At 33.3% G+C, this 12019-nt stretch overlaps 1 protein-coding gene across 2 annotated transcripts in view; it reads left to right on the top strand.

Annotated features, from left to right (window-relative positions):
• FAM185A (family with sequence similarity 185 member A) overlaps positions 1-11693 on the top strand; it is a 105784-nt gene extending 94091 nt beyond the window's left edge. For both annotated transcript variants that reach the window (XM_051962026.1, XM_051962027.1), the window contains one exon: positions 8527-11693. In XM_051962026.1, coding sequence (XP_051817986.1) covers positions 8527-8642 — 116 coding nt within the window. In that variant the 3' untranslated portion in view covers positions 8643-11693. The remainder of the gene's footprint in view (positions 1-8526) is intronic.
• Positions 11694-12019: the final 326 nt, after the last annotated feature.

The following is a 12019-nucleotide window of genomic DNA, read 5'->3' as shown; positions in this document are numbered from 1 at the left end:
TTGTCGAAGATATCCACCTCCATCAAAATACATCCTCAGATAGTATTGTTGTTCAGGTGTATAATGATCTCCTGGTTCTGCTCATTTCACTCAGCATCAGTTCATGTAAGTCTCTCCAAGTCTCTCTGGATTCATCCTGATGGTCATTTCTTACAGAACAATAATATTCCATAACATTCATATACCACAATTTACCCAACCATTCTCCAATTGATGGGCACCCCTTCAGTTTCCAGTTTCTAGCCACTACAAAAAGGACTACTACAACCATTCTTGCACATACAGGTCCCTTTTCCTTTTTTAATATCTCTTTGGGATATAAGCCCAGTAGTAACACTGCTGGATGAAAGGATTTGCACAGTTTGATAATTTTTTGAGCATAATTCCATCAATTTTCATTTTTCAGGAAGCTTTTATACCTCTTTTTCTAAGCTGTGAATCTTCTTTTCAATATCTTCCTTCCTCTTTGAGTTTTAAAATAATTTTAAAGATTAAACTCTTGCTTTTAACTCTTCCATGAATTCCATGTACTTGTCTCTGCATTTTTCTCTTTGATCATTTTTTTCCACTATAGCATTTGTTTTTTAGGTTATACATTAGGAATAGGAGGGTAGGGTTGCTCCCAGAGGTTAGGAGGGGTTGGGATTTAGGGCTTTTCCAACCCAGGTCCCCTCCCCTCCAAAGATCAGGGGGACAGAGTTTATATCAGTATCTTCAGAGTTGTTTTAATTTGCATTTCTCTAGTCCAGGGGTCCTCAAACTTTTTAAATAGGGGACCAGTTCACTGTTCCTCAGACTGTTGGAGGGCCAGACTATAGTAAAAACAAAAACTTTGGTTTGTGGGCCTTTAAATAAAGACACTTCATAGCCCTGGGTGATAATTGTCCTCAGCTGCCGCATCTGGTCCATGAGCTATAGTTTGAGGACCCCTGCATCTAGTTAATAATGATTTAGAGCATTTTTTCATATGACTATAAATGGATTTAATTTCTTCATCTGAAAATTGTTGTGTTGATACTCTGACCATTTATCAGTTGGGAAATGGCTTGTATTCTTATAACTTTGACTCCATTCTCTCTAACTTTAGAAATTCTGATAAATTATATTTATCAGAAACACTGGCTATAAAAATTGTTTCCCAGATTTCTGCTTCCCTTTTAATCTTTGCTGCATTGGTTTTGTTCGTACAAAACCTTTTTAATTTAATCAAAATTATCTTTTTTTTGTATTTCATGATGTTTTCTATATATATTTCCATGAAAATAGTATATGAGCCTTTATCAAATACCATTTACTTGCTAGAGTCTAAGTAAACTAAGTCTTCAGCGTTCCTTTGATTGGACATAGCCTGCATTTGATGAGGGTCCTGCTGGCTCTTTGTACCTAAACCATTCTTCTAGATGTTCTCTAACCATCTCTGAAGTACTTTACTGTAGAATTTTTCCTGAAATCAAAGTCAAACTCACAAGCTTGTGGTTCGTAAATCCTGCCATCTTTTCTTTGGGCATTTTCCCTTTTCATTTCTACTCCACCAAAATTTTTGAGCTATCACCAATAATGATTTGTCTTCATGACAAAAGTTCTTCCAATTATCAAGAAATATGGTTCATCTGAGCCAGTTTATTTCATTTTTTGCTGTGTATTCTTTGACTCTTAACTACTTTTTTCATTCAGTATTGCCTTCCCTATTTCCCCCCTTGGTATCTAGGTTGGTGGAGAAGTGGTTTTCTCCTTTCTCTCATAATTTTTAATTTAGAGACTGTGTTGAATAGAATTGTAAAACACCAGACAAATGCATTTTTCTCAGCCTTTGTTATGTGTATTTAATATTCCTGACTAGGAGTCTATTATTATTTATTTTCAGACACACTACATCAGTATCACCCTCTGGAACCCATTGGAGATAATTAGTAAATAGAGGAACATTAAGGGGAACATAAGAGTGGTAAAGGCCTTTTATAGAAAACCTTTTCCATTTAAATATGACTTGGAAGAAATGACATTCTCTATTTAACAAGAGCCCACATCAAAGATAGAATAATTATTTTCCCGTTTCTTTGTCATTTGGGAACATTTTCTCTTAATATCAAAACATGTTATTCTTGTAAACTTAAAATTGACAAATTGCCCCAATTATGATGAAGGGATTATTTTTGTTGTCTATTTTTTGCCTCAGACCAGTGATAATATGTGAGGATCCCTGAGCAAAGTACTTTTTGTTGGCCTTTCATGCCTGTCCCATTCTATGCTATTTTCAAACAATTACATGGAATTTATCAACTACACCTTGATTATAATCTGCAGGGCATAATATGATGTGTGTTATTTTGCTAAGAACACAGTAAATAGTTCTTTTTGCCTAGTCTGAGTAGGACAGAAAGAAGGCTGTTTTCATTTGGAAGAAGAAAAATAAGTATTTCCGATCTTGAATAGGATTTGTCTGATTACTATTATTCCCACCCCACCCCCCATTATTTTTATATCACTTTTTAGTTTGCAAAACCCTTTATGCATTTGATCTCATTTACTTACCCTCTTAAATATAAATACATTTTACAAATTGAGAAACTGAGACTCATACAGGTTACCTATCTTGCTCATGGTCTTAGAGCCAATCTCTGTCTGAAGCTAAGGTTTGAATCTAGGTAGTGCTTTCTCCCCAGTACCCCACTGCACAAGTGCTGAAGTTCGAGATGAGAGAGCCTGCCTCAAATAGTTGATTTTTAGCTTTGTGATCTAGGGGAAATCACTGAGCCTCTTTGTGCTTAGAGTTAGAATAATGGACTATTAAGTTTTCCTTTCTATCATCTCTGGTCCAATGGTTTAGAAACCTTACTGATTGTTTCATAAACTATAGGTTTCTATCAAAATGACTATGTGGTTTTGACTGTGTAATGTATAGTCTAAATTAGGCAGGGAAAAAACCCAAACCAAAACAGGCAGCATATAGGATAGACACTAGCAAAAACACAAGATCCCACATCTCCTAAAGACAGGTGTTTATGTGTCCTAACATGATCTTTCTGTTTCTATATGTACTTATGTGGTGTTCTTTTATATAATACAATGGTTCTCTGTGAGCAGGTTTCTTGGGGAGATTTTCTGGAGGCAACCTTAGTTTCAGTTCAAATCAATAAGCATTCCAAATGCAGCCAGGAATTAAAATCCAGTCCTTTATTGTGTCCTTCAAAGTCTTGAGCTTCAGCCCCTAGCTCCCTCCAAATGTCTGCAGCCAATACAAAGGTGGAATATGGAATGACTCTGTCTCTGCCTCCGAGAGTGGGCTTCTATCTCTCCCAGAGTGCTCTTTGGCCCTGAGAGCTTCTTGCTTATATGCTGTACACTGAGTACACACCAATCATTATATCACTGGGAAACCATTATTTGTTGTATGATTAAATCAATGCTAAACTGGATTTAAACATCGTCTCCTCAATTCCACTTAGTACCTTGTTTCAAGTTCTGGCCCGTAACATCTCCTTGTAGGATCAGATCAATCATACTGAACCATGCTAAATTAGAAAATTATTGTCTCTATCAATTCTAATGACTTTAACACTTTGTAAGGATTCCAACATACTTTATCAGAGATCTCATCAGTTTTCATAGCTTTAGCTGTTCACTATGAAAATAACTCAAAGATCTATATATTCATTCCTAATCTTTCTCCTAAGCCACAGTCCTATATCACTGTCTGTTGGACATTTTCAATCTCATAGATACCAAAAACTCAGTGTATCCAAGGACAGCTCTTCTTTTCCCTCAAACACTCCTTTCCAAACTTCTCTGTTTCTGTTGAAAGCATCATATTTTCTTCCAGGCACCTAGGTTCAAATCTTTACTTCCCCTTATTTCATATATAATTATTTACTAAGTCTTTACAAAATCTTTGGCTACTCAGTAGAATAACTTTGTATGCCTAAATATTAACCTCTAAACTAGCTCTATATATAAGTAGAAAAAAAAGAAAATTTGACTATTTTCTTACAGTCTTTTCATCCTACCTCTCTTCCAGTACTAGTTCCGTATAATGGCAGTAAAATAAATGATTTTAAAAAGGATTTTTTTGAGTCACCAGAGAAGAGTGTGATTTTTCCTTGAAAATGTTTGCCATAAATTTATTTTTGGCATCTATTATCAGGTGCTGTATAACTGTTAAATTTTTAAATGAGATGTGCTTTGGTCTGAATAATTATCCTGATTTTTACCTCCTCTTCTATTTAAAAAATATTGAAGTTGTTCTGTGTGCTTTCCAAATACAATTTTCTTACGATATAATGTACATTCCTAAAAATCACTGAGCTATACAAAACAACAATAAAAAACACATGTCTAGAACAACATGGAACATATTACCTTTCAGACTTACAGATAAGAAAATTTATGAATAAGCAAAAGAAAGAAAATGGAGATATAAAGTGGATAATTTGTACAAATAAAACCAATATAACCAAGATTAGACAGAAGTAAAGCAGAAAATTGGCCGGGGCCGGTGGGGAGGAGGATTTATATGGCTGTTTCTCACAGATGAAATCTCACATATATAGCTCAAAATGTTTCTTGATAGAGCAATAACAGTAGAATAAATTTGTGTTTTCAGGACAAGTATTATCAAGACTATTTAAAGAAAAGTAGAATTTGTAAGCTTTTTGAGGTTTTGGACTAGTTATATTTCTTACCCTCATTTACTTTTTTGAAATTTTTGCTGAGTTGAAATTGTAGGTAACAATAGATTAATGATCATCATTAATTAAATTAGTTAAATCATATTATAGTCCAGGTCTCCTAATAAACTTCCTTCACCAAGGCAGATCAATAACCATTCTGCCACTTATATTGTTAGTTGCCTAGGGAACTGAGAGGGCAATTGACTTATCCAGAGCATACTGCCAGTACGTGTGTGAGGTAAAGTATTCCTGACTTTGGACAGCTTATGCTTCCATTATACCCTGTTATCTCTAGATTTATCATGCTAATATGTATAGTGTGTGTGTGTGTGTGTGTGTGTGTGTGTGTGTGTGTGTGTGTATTTCCTAGTTGCATAGTCTGCTAAACCAAAATAATGATATATGAGTGTATCTATGAAGGGAGTTAGGAAATTGATCCTGGCTTATTCCCCATTTGTTAATAACTGAAGTTGGACATAAGAGCGATGACCAGACTGTTGCTCTGTCAGAGAAAATACTTATTTCAAATGTTAGTTGTACATGTGATACAGGAAGTATTTATGGCCAACCACATATTCTTTTAACTGTTAATGAAAGAAACATTTTTCTTGTGGAATGCAATATTGATCAGAAGTGCTTTTTTTCAGACCTACACATTCTTTTTTGCCCAATGTGGTGAGATGATAGTTGGATCAAATTTATTTAGAATTCTGCTGGTTCCAAAGCTCATGATTATGCTCTTTAGAAATGTTAGCTACAGTATTGTCACAGCACCTACCTCAGTTTTCCCAGCTTTTGACAACTGGGAGTTGAGGCCTAGCTCTATTCAGGACCTTCCCAGACCGACCTATAAAATGAATTTAGGATTTTTGTATCCAAAGCTAGCTCTATAAAATTACATCTGCCCGTGAGAATCTTAAGTCAGATTATTAGATTTGTTACTGGTTAATTAAGGCTATGTTAAAAGATTAGAAGCAAATATATACCTCCAAACATTTGTTTATAAACTTATCTTTCCCGATTTTGTGTGTGTGTGTGTGTGTGTGTGTGTGTGTACTGTTCTGACAGGAAGTTCCTGACTTCCCTGTTTATTATTTATTATTCTCTGTTTATCTATTTTTAAGAAATATGTAGATTAAAAAATGAAATAACCAAAATAACAGCTGACAGATGCTTCACTCTTAAGGAATTGTGCTATTTTCACTAGTTTTTGAGTAGTATTAGAAATGCTCCCTCTAGCAGTTAGGCAGTTTAAAAAGTAGGGAATAAACACAGATAAGGAGAAAGTAAAATTATTTGTATTTGTAGATGATAGGATCATTTATAATAATGAGAACTCAAGAAAATTAATGAAAGTGTTGAGATGATAAATCCTATACATAAATATAATCAATAAATATCAGGATACAGAATATACAAAACTATCATTTTTTCTGCATTTTACTAACAAAAGTCCAGGAAAGAAATACAAGAAAAAAAGATGCAGCTCTAGATTTTGAGTCAAAGCACCTGAGTTTGAACCAGTACTTAAGTAGTACCATGGATGTAGACATGAATGATAATGGCACAACAATATAAGGGAAAAGAGTTTGCATTTATATAGTGCTTGAAGGTTTTTTTTTTAAAAAGCACTTTGTAAAGATCTCATCTTACCCTAATAAGAACTCTCAGAAGGGGGGGGTTGGAGAATAATAATAGCATTTTCTCATTTGTAAAAATGAGAAAAATATGAGGCAAGACAGTAATTCTAATAAGTGTCTGAGGCAAGATTTGAATTTAGATCTTCCTCATGTTGGGCATCTAGGAAGTTAATAGAGTACTGGGCAAGTCACTTGACCCCATTTGCCTCAGTTTCCTCACCTGTAAAATGAACAGGAGAAGAAAATAGCAAACTACTCCAGTGTCTTTGCCTAGAAAACCCCAAATGAAGTCACAGAGTCAGATATGACTGAAATCACGCCACAGCTTTCTGATTTCAGATCCAGCAGACATCCCTATACTACCTCATGGCTTCTTTTTTTTCCATTTCAACATTTTTAGATCTATAAAATGAAGCTCTAATTTAATTAAATAGTCTCAGGACTTTTCCAACTCTAAATCTATGAAAAAGTAACAGAACAATTTTTATAAAATAAAAGATCTGAATAATTGCAGAAAGATACAGTATTATGACATCATAGTAAAAATTTCTATCTAGATTATATGTATTTAATACTACATCAGATATACTTTCTAAAATGAGATAGAAAAAAATTTTTGTAGGAAAAATTTATTAAGTGTCACAAGTACCAGAGGAATGTAATTTTTAAAAAAGAAGAAAAAATAGACTTGATGCTACCAGATGTCAGATCATCTGCATCTCCCACAGAGTTAGACAGAAAAGCAGATTAGATGAAAAGATCAGATAAATAAAAGGTAGAAACAAATGCTGACAGCAGCTTATGTTGTACAGTAAATTTAAGAGCACAAATTGTTACTGTAACTGCTAGGAAAACTGGACATCAGTTTGGCAAAAAAATTTAGTTAGCTCTTATACCATATTAAATTTCAAATAGGTAAATCATCTAACTATAAAAAAATCAATATAAAATATTTCTGAGAAAAAAACATGTATATAGAATCTAAAGCACAATTGACAAAAACATGTAAGATAAGGAACCTGTTGTCCAATTAGTAAAGTGTCAAAGAGCATGTTAAATATTTGAAATAAAAAAAACTATAACTGCTTGAAATAACATTCAGAATCATGAAAAATCTGATAAATCACATATAAATGCTAAATTAAAAGACCATTCATTGAAGGGCTTGTATAAAGACAGAAAGGGTAAATTTACTACTAGTAAAATGTGAGTTGTTACAATAATTATACAAAATAATTTCAAACTGTGCAATGAGTTACTAAATTATCATATTCTTTCACCCCAAGATCTCACTATTGTAACTACAGTTCAAAAAAGTTACTGAAAAGGAGACAAAAAAAACTTCATATGAACAAAAAAATTTTGTATTGTAATTAAAAGCTATAAACAAAATGTCCCCAAATATTGGATCATAGATTATAAGGATTTGTTGGGTTTTTTTTTAAGAACCAGAAGGAATCATCTTGTTAACCCTTGACTCAATAAGAGATATAAAAACTAATATTAAATTACTAGCACAAAGATTATAATAGCTATCTAGTGAATCCAGGTTTTCTCATTCTAAACGGGGGAATAAATTAAAGCATAGGAATATTATGTAAACTGAACAGTTAGGTGCTGCAATGGATAGAATGCCAGGCCTGGTGTCAGGAACACTCATCATGCTGAGTTCCAATCTGGCCTAAACACTTATTAACTGGTGACCTGTGCAAATCACTTAACTTTGTTTGCCCAAGTTTCCTTATCTATAAAATGAACTGGAGAAGGAAATGGCAAACTAGTCTAGTATCTTTGCCATGGAAACCTTGAACAGGTCATGAAAAGTTGGACAGAAAGACAGCAATGCTACTTTGCTATAAGAATTAACAATTTTGAAAGTTTTGGATTAAAAAAAAAAAAAAACAACCACAAAGTATACAAAGTATGATGCAGAATGAAGAAAGCATAGCTAAATGAATAATGTATATTCAGTGACTGCAACAGTCTACTTGGAGAAGCAGCAAAAGGGAAGTGATAGATTAGGTAAAATTAAAAGCTGATCTAATGAAGTACAAAGAATGAGCAATGGGACAGGTTACATCATCCTTCTGCAATTCTCTTCAAACAAAAGTGTTTCTAATTTTGTGTTATTCCATACCTTTTAGAATGTGTTCTTAATGTTTTGATATTTAACTGCTAGTAGTGTTCAGTTTGTTGACATCTGCCATTTTGCTTTTTAGGTCACATGAACCAAACCAGAGAAAGTAAAAAGTGGATCAAGGCCAATGCACCCAATGGCATTGTGTATCTCAAAAGCCAAAGCTGGTTTCAGTCCCTCAAGCTGAAGGATTCCTGATTGTTTGAACTCTGATATAAATAACAATCATTGAACATCATATCAGTGAGAAAGTATTGATGCCCCTAGTCATAGAAACGGTAGAAATGTTAATTTGGAAATGAATGCTGACTGATGAATGATTTTCTATGGTCCCACATTTGTGTTTAGCTGCTATGTGATGTTTCCAGATGAATTACACTTCAGCATCAGTTCAAGCTGTGAATAATAATATATGTGACAGAATTTGCAAAAAAATAATCACTGGCAAAATGAAAGAGCAACTACAAGCAACATTCAGCTATTTTGTTGCCTGGTATATCATTTATAGAAGATATTCACTACAATTTGATAATGAGGGATAAAGTTGTTTTGTGAACTCCTTGCTTTCAAACCCTAATTCTCTATTCTTGGAAAATTCAGTTTATACATAAACCAGGTAGACCTGTCCATTAAATTATATTTTTCACAATTAAGAAAAATCCATTCTTTATGAGGGATCATAAGAGGACCATTTTAGTTTATAATAAAGTTTTAAAAATATTGTGACTTAGAAAAATTTTCTTTTTTCCTTTAAATTTTTACGTACATCTGTCATTTTATACATTTTGTTGTCTGTAAAAAAAAAAAAAATTGCATGTTATTTCCCAGATACATTCACTGTAAACATGTATTCATAGAAACAGAATGTCCTCCAATTTAGAAGACACTTGCAATTAAGTTGGAGGAAACAGCGAGACAATTTTCTTTTAACTACTCATTCTTTCTCACTTAAGCATGCACACATTCTGCCTCCCATAAATAAAAATAAAATTAATAATACAGTTAGATTAGAAGGAGGAGGAGTCAGGAGAGTCACAAACCCAAGAGGAGTAATTTGTATTCTCTATACTTAATAAGATATCAAAAGAAAATACTATTTTTCTTTTTGACTGAAGTCAGTAAGCCCTCAGTTGTCTTGTACTTGTACTTCTCACTGAATTTTTAGAATTAACTTTTTCTCTCTCTAATGAGAATGGGATTCCTCTGCCCTGTATCTTTTTTTTAATACTCACTCATTTCTCCTGCCATTTCTAGAATTATGAGACCTGTCCTTTATAGTGAATACTAAGGACAATTATGGCCTCTTGTAGAGGGTCGGAACTATGCACCATGGTCGGGACTGCCCAGCGTTTGAGAGTAACTTCTGATTGGACAATACTCTATGAGCATATGCTTGGAAAATGGTGCTTTCCACTACCCGTACTGGTTCAATGATTGGTGTATAGAGGATTGTAGGAGGGACTGGGCAGGGAGGAGGAGAGCGTGGAGTAAAGCTAGCCAGGGACACACTCTTGGCAGTAGACGAGGGAGAAGGTGGTTGCAGAGATTCTCTTCCATCCCCTTCACTTCTACCCCTAAAGACCAAGAATAAAGACGGACTTTTGCTTATCCTGACTCCTGCTGATTCTGGGGTGTCCTAGGTGCTAGCGTGTTCATTACAGCCTCTCTTCCTCCACCAAAAATTTGATTAATTCAGTGAGACTTCCCGTTCCATTTCTTTAAGTAGTTTGAGTCTCCTTACTTTCAAGTTTCATTGATCAGGTGTTAATAGTTTTCTATGAAAACCAGTTCCCATTTGTGCTGAAAACATATAAGATTCAGATTTTTAAAGCCATTCTTTAGGTAGTCCTCACATCTTCCAGAAATCACCCCTTCTTAACACATAACATAGACAGTATTACTACTAAATTTCAGTATATATGTAACCTTATTAATCACTGTGGTCATTCTCATTCTTGGGGTGGGCAGAGAATTTTTGAAAAAGTTGCTATAAATATTTTTGTACATTTGTCCTTTACTTTCTTTGAGGTACAGATCTATCGCTTGGTCAAAGGTTAGGAACAGTTTTATAGTTCTTTAGGCACATTTTCAAATTATTCTCCACAATAGCTGGACCAGTTCACTACTACACCAGTTCATTAATGTGTCTACTTTTCATTTGTCATTTTTGATAGGTGTGAAGGTGGTACCTCCAAATTGTTTCAACCTGCCTTTTTCTAATCAGTAGTGATTGATTTAGAGTTTATATATTTTGACAACTCATCAATTGGTTTTATTTTTATAAATCTGACTCAGTTCTATCCTCAATATACATTTGAAAAATGAAGATTTTGTCAGAGAAACTTGCTGTAAAATTTTTTGATGCTGAAATGAAATATATATTTGATATGATATAAAGTTACCTTTTAGCAAAATGTATTAGTGTTCATTTATTTTTCAGTTGTGTCCAACTCTTTGTGACCCCATTTGGGATTTTGATTTGCCATTTCCCCCTCCAGCTTTACTATTAAGAAGGGGGGAAAAAAAGCGGAAAGTTGAGTAAATTAAAAGTATGTTAAGGGAGTTATTACTCCTAAAGCAGAATAAAATGTACTAAGAGAGTAGATTTTGAGGAGGGGCTTAAAAGAAAGGAAAAACCTCTTATTGGGCTTTGAGTGAGAGAAAAAGAATGTCAAAACAAAAGAAGCATATTATACCAAACCTAAAGTTCTGATTCCAAGACTTCTTTAGAAAAAGACAGGGAGAAACAAAGGGAAGGAAAAATGTAAGAGAATAAAATAAGTGGAGCGAAATATATGATGACTGGTCATAACCATGAATGTAATGAACTCACTTATAAAATGGAAAAGAGTAGCAGAATGGATTAGAAAGCAAAATCTATAATATATTGTATATAAGAAATATACATTAAATGGAAAGAAGCATACAATTAAAATATAGGACAAAAATAAAATAATTATATTTCAATTGAAGTTTTTAAAAAGTACAGTAATCTCAGAAGAAACAAATAGTTTTGATTAAAAAAATTTTGCTAAAAGGTATCAGACACAATCAATTAATATCAATATAAAACATATATGTACCAAATGACATAATATATAAATACTTGAAAGTTAAATATTGCTGAAAAAAAAACTCAATTTTTTGAACAAATATAACCAAAAAATAAAAATAACCAAATAGTATGTTAGAAAAGCACAATGTGCTAGAATTAAAACCTATTAAATAAAAAATATATACATATTTTAAGCTGTGTGTGAAAGTTTTATGAAAATTTACTATGTATTGGGGAATAAAAGGTAGAAACAGCCAATTCACAAATGCAAAAAAGCAATAGTATTGCATTGATCCTTTACAAATCACAATGCAATAATAATAAAGGACCACTGGAAATTTACTAAAATTCACTGGAGATTAAAAAACATAATCTGTGAACAAATCACAGAAGTAACTTCATTAAAGATAATGGCAGCAATATGAAAATATACCAAAATGTTTCAGACGCATCCAAAACATCTTTTGGGGTAAAGTGTATGTATGTATGTATGTGTGTGTATGTATGTATTCATCAATAA

This window comes from Antechinus flavipes, chromosome 5 (assembly GCF_016432865.1).
Source record: "Antechinus flavipes isolate AdamAnt ecotype Samford, QLD, Australia chromosome 5, AdamAnt_v2, whole genome shotgun sequence".
Taxonomy (NCBI): domain Eukaryota; kingdom Metazoa; phylum Chordata; class Mammalia; order Dasyuromorphia; family Dasyuridae; genus Antechinus; species Antechinus flavipes.
This window is presented reverse-complemented; position numbering and strand designations above follow the sequence as displayed.